Source organism: Nycticebus coucang, chromosome 5 (genome assembly GCF_027406575.1).
Source record: "Nycticebus coucang isolate mNycCou1 chromosome 5, mNycCou1.pri, whole genome shotgun sequence".
NCBI lineage: Eukaryota > Metazoa > Chordata > Mammalia > Primates > Lorisidae > Nycticebus > Nycticebus coucang.
Window position 1 is genome coordinate 28,740,885 of NC_069784.1, and position 19,474 is coordinate 28,760,358.

The following is a 19,474-nucleotide window of genomic DNA, read 5'->3' on the forward strand; positions in this document are numbered from 1 at the left end:
AGCATTGATGATTTCCTTTCTAGGATTCTATTTAATATTGTGATCTTAAGTATAAAGGATAATTAAAGGTTTTTTTACCGTATACTCCTGGGGCAGAGAGTATGATGGATAATAATTTTAATGAACCATGAATTTTTCTCTGAAAATGTTTATCTCTTTCACAAAGGACAGAAGCTTAAGCATATAGATGTTTGAAGTTCAGTTTGCAAGTAAACTTTAGCTTTAAAATATGTCATGAATAAAAAATAATTTTGATTAACATACCCAAAGCAGAAGTATCTTCTGCTTCATTAAATTTGTCACTGTGAAAAAAATGTGTTGAATCAAAAGTACTTACACATACATACACTTTCTTCTTCCTGATTACCAGAAAGAAAAAAAAAGTGTCAGATGCAATGCTTATGTGTACCCACATGCATACGTACGATCATCCATACTTCCAATATAACGACAGGCTAGAATAAAATAATCCTTTGATAATCAGGTGTTTGCCAGAGTAGTTTGGTCCTGGGGTGGGGGGATGCTGGGACATCACGTGATAGGACAGCTGCAGTTAATATTACATTTATTCATTCAAGATAACAACCTGAGATTTATGAAGTTCCATTCAAGGTAACAACCTGAGGCACAACCTTACTTGTCATTTTCTCCCAGGGCAGAAAAAATAAGGAACCATGCAGGCATTCAAGTCATACCCTGGAAAGAAGCACCAAATCAGCTTTGGCTCAATAGGAAGTCACATCCACATCCAGATGCCTGAGTGTTCTATAACCTGGAAGCAGTATGGGGAGAATGAGGCAATGGGTAATTGGTTCCATTTCCATCTTGTTCTTCTGTCTTTGCACCCTGAACTGTCCCCTTTTCCTTTTCATTTAATCCAGTTGAATCATGTAGGTGAGAATGGCTGATCTGAATTGCACTGTATATCACTGATGCCAACCGTCTCAAGTTTATTTTCAACACAATGCTTTAAGCAGAAAAATTCTTCTCAGGAACTAACTGCTAAAAAGCATGATAAATTTCTAATGAAAAAATAGGTGGCTTGAGTAAATTTGGATTATCGCCTCAAAAGGAATCTTAGGCTACTACATAACACTGTTTACTTTTTTTTTTTTTATTAAATCATAGCTGTGTACATTAATGCGATCATGGGGCACCATACACTGGTTTTATAGACCGTTTGACACATTTTCATCACACTGGTTAACACAGCTTTCCTGGCATTTTCTTAGTTATGGTGTTAAGACATTTATATTCTACATTTACTAAGTTTCAATGTACCCTTGTAAGATGCACCGTAGGTATAATTCCACCAATCCCCCTCCCTCAGCCCATCCTCCTCCCTTCCTCCCCTCCCTCTCCCTTCCCCATATTCTTAGGTTATAACTGGGTTATAGCTTTCATATGAAAGCCGTAAATTAGATTCATAGTAGGGCTCAGTACATTGGATAGTTTTTCTTCCATTCTTGAGATACTTTACTAGGAAGAGTATGTTCCAGCTCCATCCATGTAAACATGAAAGAGGTAAAGTCTCCATCTTTCTTTAAGATTGCATAATATTCCATGGTGTACATATAGCACAATTTATTAATCCATTTGTGGACCGATGGGCACTTGGGCTTTTTCCATGACTTAGCAATTATGAATTGGGCTGCAATAAACATTCTGGTACAAATATCTTTGTTATGATGTGATTTTTGGTCTTCTGGGTATATACCTAGTAGAGGAATTATAGGATTGAATGGCAGATCTATTTTTAGATCTCTAAGTGTTCTCCAAACATCTTTCCAAAAGGAATGTATTAATTTGCATTCCCACTAGCAGTGTAGAAGTGTTCCCTTTTCTCCACATTCACGCCAACATCTCGGGTCTTGGGATTTTGTGATATAGGCTAATCTTAACTGGAGTTAGATGGTATCTCAAAGTAGTTTTGATTTGCATTTCTCTGATGATTAAGGATAATGAACATTTTTTCATATGTCTGTAGGCCGTGCATCTGTCTTCTTCAGAGAAGTTTCTCTTCAAGTCCCTTGCCCAGCCTGCGATGGTATCGCTTGTTCTTTTCCTACTTATACGTTTGAGTTCTCTGTGGATTCTGGTTATTAAACCTTTGTCAGAGACATAACCTGCAAATATCTTCTCCCATTCTGAGGGCTGTCTGCTTGCTTTACTTACTGTGTTCTTGGCTGTGCAGAAGCTTTTTAGTTTGATCAGGTCCCAGTAGTGTATTTTTGAAGCTGCTTCAATTGCCCAGGGGGTCCTCCTCATAAAATATTCGCCCAGACATATTTCTTCAAGAGTTTTCCCTGCACTTTCTTCTAGTTTTTTTTTTTATAGTTTCAAGTCTTAACTTTAAATCTTTAATCCAGTGCGAGTCTATTTTAGTTAATGGTGAAAGGTATGGGTCCAGTTTCAGTGTTCTACAGGTTGTCAGCCAGTTCACCCAGCACCATTTGTTAAATAGGGAATCTTTTCCCCACTGAATGTTTTTAATTAACTTGTCAAAGATCAAACAACAGTAAGTAGCTGGGTTCATCTCTTGGTTCTCTATTCTATTCCATACATCTACCTCTCTGTTTTTGTGCCAGTACCCTGCTGCTTTGATCACTATTGATTTATAGTATAGTCTGAGGTCTGGTAGCGTGATTCCTCCTGCTTTGTTTTTATTTCTGAGTAATGTCTTGGCTATTCGAGGTTTTTTCTGATTCCATATAAAACAAAGTATTATTTTTTCAAGTTCTTTAAAGTATGACAGTGGAGCTTTAATAGGGATTGCATTATAATTGTATATTGCTTTGAGTAGTATGGACATTTTAACAATGTTGATTCTTCCTAGCCATGAGCATGGTATGTTTTTCCATTTGTTAACGTTTTCAGCTATTTCTTTTCTTAGAGTTTCATAGTTTTCTTTATAGAGATCTTTCACATCCTTTGTTAGATAAACTCCCAAATATTTCATCTTCTTTGGCACTACTGTGAATGGAATAGAGTCCTTAACTGTTTTTTCAGCTTGGCTATTGTTGGTATATATAAAGGCTACCAGATTATGAATGTTGATTTTGTAACCTGAGATGCTGCTGTATTCATAACACTGTTTAAAAAGTTAATAAGAATTTGAAGAAATACGTCTGACAGGACAAGAAAGAAAATATAAAATTGTATGTGATTAATGGTATTTAAGGGAAAAATACCTCATGCATGGAAAAGAAAAGTACTGCATCAATACCAGCACGGATGGTTTGGGATGGGTGATAGGACTATCTATGTATGGGGGGTTGTTGTTTTAATACTTTATTTTGCATCTTTTAAATCTTATGTAATAATCATGAAAAGTAATTTCAAAAATAAATTAAATAAACTTTAAAAAGCATAATAAAAGTTAATGCACAGAAATGAGCATTTATTTGAGAAAGGTGCCTTGCTTTGGCCATAGGGATCTGTGAAAGGAACTGAATGTCTTTATTCTTTGAATTATGTTAGATGTTATACCACAGAATCCCCCCAGTGTTGGCATGGAATAATATCTGAAAGAAGGTCCCCAAGTTTTCCGGTCACTGAGGCACAAAAAGTCAGAAAAGGATAACTTGGATTCTGCAGATCCCATTATTTATTACCTTGTTTTTACTGATAAGCATTAATCAACAAACAAACTAGAGAAATTTGGCTTAGAGGCTTCCATCTCTTTTTCTGAATCTCTGGTCTTTATTTCTCAATAAACATATCTTTACTCAAGAAACAGAAAATGTAAATTTTTTAATTCCAGATCACCCTCACAGAGAATTCTAGCCAAATACAGTAGGACTGAACATGTCCTATATACTCAGGGGGGATTTAGACTTAGCATATTCATTTGGCTAAACAAGAAAAGGAAGCAGACATGCATGAAAATGTTAAAAAATCAGGTAAATAAGTATAATAAATCCATGTAGCCAGTGTAAACAGTGCACTCAGTCGTACCTTGCATGTAAATCAAACAGCTAAGACAACACCTCTGCATTTCCTTAAGATGATTACCTAATGGTCACATTTCCAAACAATTTCAACATTGCCATATTTTATTTCAAACAATCCTTAAAAGACTGATCAATAGCAAACTCACTGAATAATCAGCAAACTCTTCACAGTGGCTGAATGATTTCCACAGGTCAGAAAGCAAAACTGTAATGTGCAGAGCAACATTATGCCCAGGCTTCTTACCTCCTATTTTATAACATGTACTAATTTTAATTAGCAGATTTTCTCTATTACTTTCCTGAAGATTTTCACATCACATTTTCATTCAACATACTAACATTTAAAATTTTTTAACATTTTATTATAGTCAGTTTTTAATTAGTCTTAAAGAACTTTACAGATATTAACATCTACTTAGATCAATCAATACTGTCTATGTAAAGTCAGTTGAAAATTGAGGGATAAAGTTTCTGGAGAGAAGAAAAAGTGAAGGGGGTTGAGTGAGTAGGGAGAACTAATAGAGAGTGGTGGGGAATTAAGTCTGAGAGAAAGGGGTTCAGACATGGCTGCATCTATGATTACCATCTGTATAAATCAGGCCAGGAGCTGACATGTAATTTTGTGTAGGTCCCCTGAGAAGTGGCCCTTAGGGCTTAATTATTGATGAAGAGATTTTTCTTCAAAGTGGCCCAGTCAGGAGTGCCTCAAGGGGACATTCCTAAGCACTTATAATATCAATTTTCAAGCACCTGAGAGCTAGGGAAACAGATTGTCTTCTTTATTATAGTAGAGGTAGAATTATCGAAGATGTTGTACCATGCCCAAGCTAAAATTCTCTAAGAAATAAAATTATTGTAACTAGTATAACAATTTTAATATCTGGGTCATCTATCAGAAAGCTCATCCTTTATCTTTTCCTGGTATAAAATAGATTGATTTCCAAGTTACTCTTTCCTAGGAGTTAAGAAAATTTTTCATAGGCAAATACAGTGGAGGATGCTTAAAAGTCTAGGAAAACTGTCTTTGAAGCTAATGTGTTTGCTCAAAGAGAAGGCAAGTTAGTACAGAGATATTTTTGTTGGTTTGTTTTAACTGCATAGGAATTTCTTTTCAGAAAATAATAATAACAAATCCCTTCTGAATGCCAACGAGAATGCCAAAACTTCATTTTCCCCTGTGCATTAGCCCTAACCTAGCCTAAAAAATACTCAGAAAAACACCAAATAATCAATTCATATGTACGTTACAATAAAAAAATAAGGGTTGTGGATCAACCGTGGATTTGAATCTTACTCTCCTATGCAACAGATGTAGATAAACCCATATGGTAATAAACAATGGATATTAAAAACACATTTTTAAATAGAAGTAAACAAAATTGGTGTCTTTACATTGAAATAAATTTCAGAAACTCTCCCATGTCACTTGTAAAACTGACAAATAGAATTCAGTAACTTTTCATAATATATACCTGCAACATTTAGGAATCTATAACAAGCCTTTCTGTGAATTCTTTTAACTTCAGTAACTCACCCATCTCTCAAAGATTCTAACAGACTTCAGTACCACTACTTGATTCTTGGCAGTTGAAACAAATTCTAGCCAATTGCATTTATATAACACACATAGTAATTGATGGAGTAGTTACTGTGTTTATATTTTTCGTTTTCGGACAGATGTCATTTGAAACTTTTTATGTAAATGAGTCTAATTAATCCTTGTAGCTACTGCATGAAATATATAAGATTCAATCGAATTTACTGAGGAAGAAATGATAATCCAGGAAAAAAGTTGACAACAATCACATAAATATTAAAAAATAATAGATCCAGGATTTGAACCCAGGTCTGTTTTAAAACAATACTTTTTTCTATTGGTACTAACTAGTAAATAAAGCTTCATTTTCTAAGTATAAAATAAATAACTGCATACAAAAGTTTTTAATTCCTGATGCCAATAAATATATATCCATAGTAAACCATCTAAAATATATTATGCATTGAGTTAAATGCAGATGTTTCATATCTCTTAGGGTAAAATTTTAATTAAAAGCAATGGAAGCAGCAATAATTATGAACCACAGGAAGGATATAATCCTATTAAGAGTTATCTCAGTAGTATAATTGGCTCCATGATATCTGTGAACACCCACATTATTGATATTTAAGGCCAAAAAACTGAATATTGAATTGGTGGATTGAGAGCAAATGGTAGATTGTAAGTACATCAAATTTTAAAACTAAATCCATGATTATAGATAAATGTATAATCTTAGAATAACATATTAAATAATTTTAATTAAGGCAGAATATAAATGAAATAAAATTTTCTTGTCAGTTTTAAGTACTGAAGGTCTGTTACAGAGTTGTCATACGTCTATACAGCTAAAAGGTAGAAAAATAATCAACCCTAGTTTTCTTTTTTTTTTTTTGCGTTTTTGGTCCGGGGCTGGGTTTGAATCCACCACCTCCAGTATATGGAGCCAGCGCCCTACTCCTTGAGCCACAGGCGCCACCCTCAACCCTACTTTTCAATCTTCTTTTTAGGTATATTGAAGGCTGGATTATATCATATCACTCCTCAGATTTTCTTTGTCATGATATTTTATGAAAATCTTTATATAGTCTCATTGTCTCTTAGTTTTAGTATACCAAGTTTTGTAACTTTAATTTATGCTAATTATTAGAATTCTCTCTCAGTGAACAGAGAAGGTCTAGTTTTCAGTCCTTGCATTGTTGTCTGCTTATAAAGAGTTTGGTAAAATGCTGGATTCAGATAGTTAAAGAAAGTGTGATTGCCTAAAGATCTTGCATAAGCTGATCAGCATTTTGACTCTAGATCTTAGCATTCTTAGTAATTCTTTACTGTTAACATTCACATTCCCAAATGTGGATTTTCCCTCATTTAGAGGGAAAGAAAGAGGAGGCTATTGAATTCCAGCACGCTTTACAATTAAGCAATCAGTCAACACTATTGCTATCATTAAGATTAAGCAGATTCAATCTAAAAATCACCCTAGTGATAGCTCCATCATTAGTCACTGATCTCACAGTTTTTAATTAAACTATTATATTAAAACTGATAATCTGAATTCATGTTTGAGAGATAATTTAAAAAAAAAATTACACTGAAATACACACAAACATCTCATCTATGGAGATGTGTAGGACCATAAAACTATAAAGAGCTCTCACTGAAATTAGTGACTCTTCAAATCAGATAATCAGACATGTTTCCACAGCCCAGCTGAACTGCTTAAAAAGGAAAAACATTTTAAAGTAAAACTAAGTATGAATCACAAAAAAGCTTTAAGTAAGGAGAACAACTATAGTTTCAAAAACTCTAATTCACAAAATTAGTTTAATACGTTTAAAAAATAAAAGGCTTTAAAAACCTCAGTAAGTTAAGAATACATTTGCACAATATCTGGGGTGCTCAATCAATAAAAGGAAGGAAAGAAGAAGTAACTGTTATTTATACATTCAAGAAAAAATATAAAAAGTTAAATAAATAAATAACCAATGGCTTCTACAGAGCTGAATTCTTATTCTTTTAGATCCATAACCCTCTTCTCTGCCCAAAAGCAAAAACAGTTATGATAAAAGGTATTTTGAAATATTTTTGTTTTCCATCTCTAATTTATAACCCGTATCTTTCTCTTTTTTTTCAAAATTCTTAAAATTCACTTGTTCAAAGACATTTCCATTATACTCCCATTTTCCAAATTCACCGTTTTTAATTTTCATTTTCATAGTTAAAAAATACAGAAAATTCTCAACTTCTTTCTCAAATGAGGGGAAATCATAACATCAGCAATTCAGAGTCCATTTCTGTTTGACTCAAAATGCATTTGATTTTGTGGACAATGGACTAAGACCTCTTTTTAATCAAGCTAAGTGTGGAGTTTATAATCCTTTAATACTCATTAATTAATAATTCAATGCATGGACCTTGTGATTGTGCTTATTATTGAAGCAGCAGTAGAGTGGTAGATAGCAACTTAGTTTGGCTCTTAAATACCAGAGTATGTATCAAAATTACTAGTTTTGAAATAGTTACAAGCTTCCTGCAGCTGCTTACATTTTCCTTTAGCTATACAATGTTATAGTCTATTGTCAATTATCCTTGCCAATGGAGGGGAACACGATAATGAACAAAGTGAACTATTCCAAAATCATTCTCACTTGCTTTTAAACCAACAGATATTGACACCATAACAGTTATCAATTCAGTCTAAATGAAGGAGTACTCTAAAGTTACTGTTGAGGCCAGGAAATGTGTCCCATGACCAATAGGAACCTTTGAAACCTTCCCAGAAGAGTTTATATTCAAAAGTCATTCTTGACAAAAATCAGACTGCATCCAATTTGTAAACCAACAAAGTAAAATAACTTGTTAAAGTATATGGCTACTGTTAATGGACATTAGAATATTAATTATTTCATTGGCAGTGATTATCCTGAGAATAAGGAGAATAAGGTATTTTTTTACTTTTTTTTTAACTTGTTTGTTCTTTTTCTTGACAAGAAGCTATCAACTTGTAGTATTTATTAACCTTACTATTATTTTCCTTACTTAACAGATTATGCAAGTATAGCTCAGAGAAGGTAAGTAACTTGCCCAAAGTCCCACAGCTAACAAAGGTTGAAGCTACATCTCAATCGAAGGCAATTAGCTACAGAGGGCAGGCTCCAAACCACATTAGTACATCTGGGAAGAAAAAAAAAAAAAAAAAAACAATAAAAATAACTTGATTTCTCACGCAACTTCTACGATTATTATTACAACAAAACAGTATTCTACTATTTTGAGTAGATAAGCTAGGATCTGTTACCAAGTAATACATCTTTCTATGTCTATCTCCCAGCCCAGTGATATCCCACTTTAGGAGTTTGGTGACCTGATTGTTTTCTACGTTCCCAAACCTTCAAATCCCTATAAGATGATGGATTTAAGCTAGAAATTATGGAGCAACCACTCAAAGCATCTTTATATATACCTCAATAAGATTTCCCTCAAAAACAAAAATACTTCCTGGCTTCTTCTCTGAAACCTGAGAGTCTATAGGTAACTCACAGGGAAAATTTAATCACTAATATTGTTGATTCTCATCCTCGCCCTCTGCTCTTTTCACATTTATCAAGGACTTTTCACATTCATCAATATGTTCTTATCATATTTATTATCTGCTTCATATGGATAATTTATTTTAAAAGATTACTTGATTCTCCATGAATTTGAGGTTAAGACAATGATCACAATCAGATCACTCTCCAGACAATAGTTTTAATGAATTTTTTCAAAGAAAGCATGCAAATTGAAAGGCTCAGAAAACTGAGCCCTCATATTTCATTCTGACTCCTTCCAACACAAAAATGAACTTTGGTAAGTCAAGGGGAGCAACTGAGACATCGATGCTTGAATGTCCTCCCCAGGCTTAACGTATTTTTCCTCACTGCATTATATTTTAGTGATTAATTTCATGCTCTTTCACTGTATTTCAGCTCATGAATCATGCGTATTACTTTGAGGGAAGAGTAAAGCACTGTATGTGATGAAAGATGTTACTAATTCAAGTGTCACATGTATGAACTGCACAAAAGCTGGAGTTGGGATGCCACCACTCTAGATTAAAAGTAATATCAGGCATAGTGGCCATGCAGACTGAGCTTAGACCGAGTTGAGTCAAGTGGGAAGACTTGAGCTTTTTCAATGATCTTGGTTGAAACAATACATGAAATTAAGTTGGACAGTTAATGTTTCACTGGCATCTTTTTCCTCAGTGGCATATGGTTAAGAACTGATTTCAAAGACAATTCCAAGAGAGATAGACAGAAAGAAATCAGTTAAGCAAATCAACATACCATTGTGAAGTTAAACAGTCAAAAACCAAAAGCTGCCCAACCTCTGACACTCTGATCTCTGAAATCTGTACTGAGTGCTGTCAGAAATTTTCTATGTAACTTAGTAAGAAGAAGAAGAAGAAGAAAAAAAAATTTGGTTAAGTCAACAAGTACCAAAAAGGGTTACAACCTAAATCAAATATGGAAAAAGACAAGTTCTCTCTTAAGGCTGTGCACAGATAATCAAATATTTTGTTAAATGTATCATATTTCGCAATATAAAAAGCATTCACAAGACAAACAGCAACTAAACTAACTAGAAATGTGCACATGATATACTTTGGCTCTTATTACTAAAAGGATTTTTCAAACCAGAGTGTGGAACCTGATGAAAACTCTGCTACTTGCCCTCAAAGAGAGTCCAAAGTTTCTTCAATCAGTTACAGAGACAAATTATTGCAAAAGCAGCTGTTTTGCAAATAGGTGGCTTTAAACTTTTACTTCAGCCACCAAAGGGAAAAAAAGAAGAAAAGAAAAGAAAGAGAAACTGAGGAAAAGAAAATTTTTGTTATTTTTTTTAAAAACACACATGCAAACACACACATGAACCACTAGAGTAAGAGGCTCAAAGAAAACCCTCAAATGAAACAGAATTTAAAAAAACAAAAACAAAACTAACTAATAAGCAGTTTCTCTTGGCTCAGAAGTGCTGACCTTGGGTGAGCAGGTCTAAAATCACTGTTTATAATCAACCCTTCTAATCACATGCTCTAGGGTACTATCGAGAACTCAAAGCAAATGGCCATGTTGTTTCAGGTAGGCCCTTATTTATTCACAGAAATAAACATGACATTTTTACAGAAACTGGGTGTAAGAAGGAATCAAACACTGTTGAGAGGAGGGAAAAATACAGTTTACTTTCTTTTTTCATGAGCTCCCCGCGTTTTTCATGTTCTCAACACTTTGTCCCGTCCTCCCATGTTAAATTATTTCGTAAACAATACTAGGGCTTGTGGCAACAGCTACAAGGGACAGCGCTCCTTTTATTCCTACACTTCACCTTTGCAAACAGCAGGATTCCGCTATCAGCGGGCGGGGGGCAGCGGATAGGTGTCCGGAAACAACACACGGGTGGATTTGGAGGCGCGGGGAAGACCGGGTGGGAAATGGGCGCGCTCTCTCCCCTCAGGTCCCGCTCTCTCCAACTCCGGCGCTTCCTCAGTCACTGCCACTCAGGGCAGGACAAGCCGCGCTTCCTTGATTTTCCTCAGAAGTAAACAGGTCCAAGCTACGGCAGCCCGGCCGGGGGCGGAAAGTCCTCCCTTCTGTCCTCGCCTGCCCACGCGGGGCTGTGGGTCCGCCGCGCCCGCAGACCTCCCGCGGGGGAAACTTTCCCGCCTCCCTCACTCCTTCCCGGCGGCGGGGGCCCCCGAGGCCTCCCGGCACCGACCCCTCGGGCCCCTCCCGCCCCGCGCCAGTCGGCGCGCAGTCTGTACCTCGATGTCCGCGGTGTCCTTGCTAAGCACAGGGGCCATGGCAGCGCCTACAGTCTGGAGTCTCCCACAGACAGACCCTCCCTGTGTTCGCAGGCTCCTGCCAGAGAGCGAAGTGACAGCTCTCCCGAGCGCGGGTGGAAATAGCAGAGCGAGGGCCGGGGGCGCCGGGGCGGGGCGGGCGCGGGCGGCCACGCCCCCGGGGCGGGGCTGCGCGCGGGGCCCGCGGTTCTCGGCGCCCTGCAAGGCCGCCCAGCCGGCCGGAGCTGTGCAGCCCGCGCCGCACTCCAGCCGGGCGGCTTGTTTTCCTTCTGCAGACTGAAGGGAAGGAGGGAGGGAGGGGTGCTCGCGCAGGGGACTGGCCTTTGCTCTCTCCCCGACAGAAGCTCAGCTAGGCAGACCGGGCCAGATAGGTGGGATCTCCAGGAAGAAAGGTAAAAACAATTGGGGGTTCAAGTAACAAATTGGACTTTTTCTTTCCTTCCGCACGAACCCCGCGAGGTGCAGAGGCATTGTCCGAGGAGCAAGTGCATCTTCAGAAACTCCTCCAGTAGTAGATGTTCCTCCGTCCATCCACAGATAGGCAGGGAGACTCCAGCCTGTAGTTTATGGTGGAGGCTGCAAGAGCGCGGATCTTCCGAGAGTTCGCAGTCCCTAAGGGCCGAGGAGGGAGGCAAGTAAGAATGTCTCCAAGCGGCAGCCGCAAGTAGTGAGCGGCGCGGGTGGTTCATAATCAAGGTTGTAATTTTGCAGGACAGTCTATTCTAATGGCTAAAAGGTGAAGCTCTTTTGAAGAGCTGGCTCTTCAGGTTTAAGCTTGTTGGGGAGCAGGGAGAGATTTCATTTATTGTTGGTCCCAATCCAGAAAATATTTACCACTTCTTTGAAGATATTTATTGTTGGTCCCAATCCAGAAAATATTCACCACTTCTTTGAAGATATTTATTATTGGTCCCATCCAGAAAATATTCACCACTTCTTTGAAGATATCCAGCTCTCCTTTTCTCTCCCAGTTAGAGTCCCCTCCCTTTTTCCTCCCCCACAGCATTTTGTACTTATTTCTGTTGAGGCATTTGTGGCACTTCTCTTCTTAGCTAGGTTATGATCATCTAGGAGTCAGGTATTTTCCCTCTGTCATTGTTCTTTCATCATTTTATTCAACACATGTTTATTGAGCAGCTTCCCTCTGCCAGACACTGTGCTAGATTCTCTGGACAAAGCCTGCAAGAAGACATCTCTTTCACGAACATTATATTCAGAGTAAGCGGAGTGTGATGCCTGCTTGGAAGGTAAAGGAGGAATAGTGGGACATTGGGTACCTTGAGTGGTTAAAGAGGGCTTCCCTGAAGAACCCTCAGACTACCTTCCAGAACCCGGAATTCACTAGGAAATTGATACATTTTTCTTGAATCAACTATTATTACCATGAGAAACTATAAAGTTAAATAGAGATCTTGGAATCACCCTTTACTCTTTTATCCTCATTCCCTCATTTAACCCATTCCTAACCTCTAAGGACTCAACCTCCTAAGTAGATTTTGAATTTTTCATTCTCTATCCTCAGTGCATCCTAGGTCCAAGGTCCATGGTCCAAGGTATTGGTATTTTAGCTTTTACTCTTACCACCTCTCTACTCCATATTGAGCTTTAAAAGCATTGATTGTTTCATGCCACACAAACTCACAACCACCCACTTATGAATTTACAATATAAATCTTTTCAGTGGTCCATGGCAGTCAGGAATATTACAAACTCCTTAGTGATGGCTCAATAACCTGCTCTGCCCCTCCTCTTTATTCTCACCTGGGGCCACTCTTGCCTTGATTCATTATGTTCCAACCATAAAGTAATAATCTCGTCCTCCAAAAAATTCTCTCCCTTTTCGCATTGTCTTCCCCTTGGAGCTCTTATTTTCCTTCCTCTCTTCCTCTAGATTTCAGTGAGGCCTTCACTGACCTATCCCCATCACCAAGAAAATTAGATGCACCCTGCCTTCATCATTTTGTATTTTTTGATTTATTTTTATTATTTCAGAGTATTACAAGAATACACACATTTTGGTTACATAATTTGCATTTGTACTTTTTAAGTAAAAGTCATAAGTGTCCCCTTCACCCAGAATACGTGCTTTGCACCAGTTAGGTGTGGATTTACCCTGCCTCTCCTCCCTACCCCACCTACTTGATTTCCATTGAGTTTTACTTCCGTATGTGCACATAAGTGCTGATCGGCCTGGGTTTGTCATTTTGGTTCATAACAAACTATTTTTTCTTCAGAGGCCTGTCAAATTTTGTTGGCATGTTTATTTAAATGTGATTTAATATATGTGTTCCATTTAAAATGGAGGCCCCAGGAAGAGAGGGCTCATGTCTGATACAGTTGTCTGCTGAATACTCAGTTCCTAGCCCAGGACTGAAACGTAAGAGACCAAGAATACTTGGTGATTGAATGAACAGAGTAGATCCTGATGTTGGTTTTTACAATAAGCAGTTCATTTTAGAAACTTGAATCAGACTTCACTATGTGTTCTCTTCATTGTATTTATTGTAGAGAAGTAAATCATAATTATCTGTCAATAAATTTCTCATTAAAGTGTGTCAGATTAACTACTTCTCTCTTCATGGAGTAATGTTCCAAAGTCAGAATTCCTGCATTTCCCTTCAACCATACCTTAACCACTTCCTCTATATCTCTTGGAAATGGATAGAAATATATATATACATATACATACGTATACACACACACACACCCATATAAATATACACACATGAACACACAAACTTATACATATATACACATGTATGTATTGAGAAAGGATAGACACACTTTTTTATATATATAATGTAGGTGTGATATGATATATGTATAATTATAACACACCTTATTTCTCCAATGTAATCACTCAATATTCAATTTCCTAATCTCCCAGGATCCAGACTTTGCTGCTCTTTCAGGGTACACTCTAATAGAAATCCTATGAGTTAGCAATTGACATTTGACTTGTTTTATGGACACAAGTTTCCAAGTTATCCTTAAGAGTTAGACAGTATATTTCCACATTTGTTTTCTGTGATTATTTTTCTCCTAAGTGACTATAGAGGGTAAACTCATATTTTATGTTGTCTTTCTAAAGGTGAAAGGTTCATGAGTGACAGTCAACAAGCAAATATAAAATTTTAAACTTTATTTTATCATACCCCAACTTCACTAAACAGATATATCCTCTTCCAAGATATTAAATGACGGCATCTCACCACATTGCTCACATGGTACACATATACTCCGTGATCAGTGATTGAATCTAATAATATTTGAAATCCATTGAAACTGCACATTAAAAACAGTTGTACCTGTAAATAATCCAAGCTGTTTAAGCTTACTGCAAATGCATTCACACCACACTTTTTAAAAGTTGTAAATTATAATGGCATTTGTCAAGCTGTCCCTCCATCTGGAAGCACAGACAAATATCAGGTGTTCCACATTAATTTTTTGTAGGCTTGGGAAAGACATCTCTAACCTAGCAGTCTGTAGTACATAATAAGTATTGTTATTATTTCCATAGTCAGAGTAGGGCTTAGGAGTCATCTTTAATTTCACATCTGAAAAGTTACTCAATATTACAAATTCAGAAACATAATAAAAAATCAGATTTCCATATGCCTTTATTTTTCTCCTGTACTCTACCATTAAGCATACTTTTTGAGTGAGGTCTGCTTCTTGGAAGATGATTTTGTCCCAAAAGGTCAGAGCCTTTGAATGCTCACAAGAGCCCCTTTTTCCTCCATGTGATTTTCTAAGGCCAAATTAATTCCTATCCAAACTGATTGGTAGGATAATGAGTAAAGATCAGTTGGGCCCAAATATTTCCATTATTCCCACTCAAAAAGACCATATGGTATATATTAGTTCATATTTTATGCAATAAACTTTGTATAATTTACTCAACTACACAGATAATATAGTATAAACATATGTATACACATATGTAGTATAAACATGTATTATAGAAATACCATAAAAGGCACAGATAACACAGAAATACTACAAATTACTCCTAGAAATTTATTCTATTATTTATTGGGTTCTATTTTTCCAGGCACTGTAATAGGCATTAGTGTACCTCACTGTACAATGAAGACGCAGTCCCTGTTATCACAAACCCCTAACCGTTAGCTAAAAAACACAAACTGCCACTTAGGGATTTTGAGTCAGTGGCTTAACTGAATGGATTAGTACGAGGGTCAAAGGTCCAATGTATGCAATAGTACTTTATAAATTGCAGTGTTATTTATGTAAGTTAAATATTAACAATTTGAAGATATGATTCTCCAATGTACACATGCTGGTAAAACATAATTGGTGCATAATTACCTACGAAATTATTTTGGGTAAAAGGCAGTGTGAATGGGAGGTTTATAGACTTATCTAAGGGAAAAACATTCTTTAGAATGAGTATTCCTGGAAATAATTCTCCTCACTATTTAGAGGCCTTTCTCTCTTACCATCAAAAGTTGCCATAATTCCAGCTACTGGCATTTCATGTGGTTTCTTTGTTTTCTTGCTAGAATTTTACCTTTTTATAATTTCAAGTTTACTGGTATCTGGGACTGAGGCAGAACTTTGCTTTAAATTATGAAATACATGTTGTTCTTTTTGATCATCTGTAGTCGGTGCTATGATGTGCTTCCCAGATTCTCACAAATCCCCTAACCCTTTCGAGACTGAAGCACTCCTTCCCTCAGCTACTAGGACTATCGGTCGTTGGCTGCTCTCGGCTGAGTTCTTCTCTGGAAATTGCTCCTGCATAAGAGTCGTCTCATTCAAGGATGTTTGTGGGGCGATCGACATCCAAAGACTGGCCATTGCTTCAATTCTAGACATCTTTGAGGGGCTGTCCCAACTTCAGAGTTCCTCAAAGGATCAACTGAGACATTTGTTGGGACTTCAATGAAGTTCACCTTCTTGCTCTGTCCATCCTGCCTCATTCTTCCACTCTCACTGGTCCTCATCTGGACAGCACTGCCCAATAGATACACTTCCTGCTTGTACATTTCTATCACAGAGTCTGTTTCCCAGGAAACCAACACTGCGTTGTTACGCTGTATGTTATTTAATGTATATAAACTATTGCATGGAAAATATATTTCATTACCCTTGTGTTTGTACATAACAATTAACTCATGTAAAAAAATTTGTCATTTGTTTCAATATTCTGAAATATTTCTCTATTTGTTCATTTTTATCACATAAAATTCTGTGTCTATTACATGCTACTGCATGAAAGTAGCATGAAAAATACCGGAGGCACCATCACAAACAAAACAGAAGTGAACTGTACGCTCACTTCTGAGTGAGTGAAGTGAGTTATAGAGATGAACATGTACCAAGTAATCACACAAAAATACACGCAAAACATGTAGTAGTTACTGTAAATAATGATATCAAGGGAAAAAATGAGAGTGGGCTGTTAAACAAAGAAACTGGGGAAATGAGGGAAGAAGTTTTGAGAAGATGATCTTGTTGTTGAGACCTAAAAGAGTGAAAATGTAAAAGGCAAAAAGGAAGGGATTAAAAGTATTCCACAATCCATGGTAACACATGCACTTTGGGTAGCCCAAGCACAAGGATTACTTGAGACCAGGAGTTCAAGTCTGTAGAGAGTTGTGATTGTGCCACTCGCTCCAGCCTGGGCAGCAAAGTGAGACGCTGTCTCTATTATAAAAGCAAATTTGAAAATAGTGTTTGGAGCAAGTGGTGAAATCTGCGTAGGCTCCAGGTCCAGAGGTATCCCAATAGAAGGGAAAGAAAGTTCTGATGGGTACAGTTCAGTCTACTAGTGGGAGAAATGATTCAGGGTGATGCCTCAGGGACAAATATGCCATATAGTGTTTTAGTCTTCACTTAGGGTTTTGAATTTTATTATATAAGAAATGGGAAGCCATGGAAGTTTTTGAAAGCAAAGGAATGACAGGATCAAATGTGTATTTCAAAGTATCACTCTGATTGCAACACATGTGTAATTGCATATTCGTAACAAAAAGACACACTTCTAGGGATGTGCTCAGTTATTTCCACCACTTGCTTGCTTGGGTGGTAATCATAAGTACCATTAGAAACCAAAAAAGTAATTTTGTACCGTGTGCCAATGGCACTGTTATTTAGCATGTTGTACCTCTTAAAAAAGCTGATCTCTGTTTTTCATCAGAGGCTAGAAAGAAAAACTTACTCCTCAGACGGATTTCTATATTTCAACCCATGGTTATCTTTCTATTTTCTATCATAAAACTATAATCACACCATTTTATACATCGGAATAATGAATGAGTTATTGTTTTTGTTCTACGTTTGCTTCCATGATTGCCACTGCCCCTAGACAAACTATAACAGTCCTTAATGTTTTAGAGTGAGTCTTTTCTTTTTATACTCCATGCCTAAGATAGTACCAGGTACATAGAAGGTACATAAATATTTATGAATAATTATCATCTTCTTCTAAAATCTTACTGCAAATAGTCATTACTCTCGTGCTCTCTTTTAATGAGGCGGAAGAGTATAGAAGCCTCATATACAAATAGATAAAGGTAAAGGGTGTCAAAGGCCAATTTAGAATAAAAGGAATACAAGTGCTTGATAAAAACGTGCAAGTTGGCTTGGGGCCTGTAGTACAGTGTTTAAGGCATCGACCAATACCCCGAAACTGGTGGGTTTGAACCTGGCCCAGGCCTGCTAAACAACAGTGGCAACTGCAAACAAAAATGCTAGTCCCAGCTACTCCGGAGGCAGAGGCAAGAGAATGCTTAAGCCCAAGAGTTTGAGTTTGCTGTGAGCACTCTGTGGCATAGTGAGACTCTGTCTCAAAAAAAAAAAAAAGTTGACTCAACCCAATTGGTAATTAAAGCAATGTCACAAAATTGTGAAGACATAATCTTTCGCATATTAAATGGGCTTTTTCTGAAAGTGATCAAGGTATAGGGACTTTTTCTGAAAGTGATCAAGGTATAGGAAATTTAACAGGCTCATAAAATTTTATAATGAGTAAAACCCTAGTATAATATATAAGTAGGACAGTTTAGCAATACCTACCTGTCCTAATCTACAAGGGCAGATTAATACATTTAGCTGCTATAACAAAATACCATAATATGGATAGCTTATAAACAATAAAAGTTTATTTCTCACAGTTCTGGAGGTTGGGAAGTCCAAGATCAAGGCATTGGCAGATTTGGTGTCTGGTGAGGACCCACTTTTTGGTTCATAGATTGCCCCTTCTTGCTGTGTCCTCAAGTGGTGGAAGAGATAAGGTAGCTCTTTAGGTCTCTTACAAGGGCCCCAGTCCCACTCATGAGGGCTCTGCCCTAATGATATAATCACCATCCAAAGGTCCCCATCCTAATATCCCCACAATGGTGACTGGTTCGGGTTCAACATGTGAATTTTGAGAAGCCACAACATTTAGGCCATAGCAGTAGACAAACATTAAATATGTTACATTTGTGCATTTTCTTTGACTCAGAAACTCCATTTCTGATATATTTTTAAATGTTATTGTATTCAAAATTTACCCCAAAACATGATTCGTTTCAAAGTTGTTTATACAAGATTAAAAAGACAAGAATATATATGCCTTACAACAGATAAATGATTAATAATTGATTATTAATATACAAGTGTTTATGAGTAACTTATAGATGTGCTGAATTCATATAATTCAACTTAATGTAATCATTAGAAATAAGATTACATAAGAATATTAGCAGAGGAAGACATATCTTAGTGTATCTATATAGATTTCAGGAATATATGTCAATAAATCAAATAAAATGAGATCATAAGGTCTAAATACACATGGACAAGTCACAAACATGTATTAAGTAATTATATAAAAAGTAAAAGTTTATTTGAAAAGCTCCATTGCATCACAAGCAAATATACCAGTGCATATATTTTTTATAAATGTATGTGCATGCATAAATGTAAAACTCTCATTACTTCTACCCTGGTGCTTAGCACATACTAAGCATTCTGTAATTTTTTATATGAAGTATTTTACATGAAAAATACCAAAATCGTCTATAATGTTCTACAATCTACTCCATATATGATAATTATTAAAATAATCACTCTAAGTACAAATTTTTTAGGAGTTAAATAAATTGGCAAATAGCAAAAACTATTTAAACT

At 36.6% G+C, this 19,474-nt stretch overlaps 1 protein-coding gene across 8 annotated transcripts in view; it reads right to left on the reverse strand.

The window, feature by feature from the left end:
- DPYD (dihydropyrimidine dehydrogenase) overlaps positions 1-11,463 on the reverse strand; it is an 883,000-nt gene extending 871,537 nt beyond the window's left edge. For 7 of the 8 annotated variants that reach the window (XR_008380177.1, XM_053591598.1, XM_053591599.1 and 4 more), the window contains exon 1: positions 11,294-11,421. Coding sequence is in view for 6 of the 8 variants with exons in the window: in XM_053591598.1 (XP_053447573.1) it covers positions 11,294-11,332 (39 nt within the window). In the remaining 2 variants the exon portion in view is untranslated. Of the gene's footprint in view, positions 1-11,293 lie in introns of all 8 variants that reach the window. The other variant, XM_053591597.1, reaches the window with a different exon arrangement.
- Positions 11,464-19,474: the final 8,011 nt, after the last annotated feature.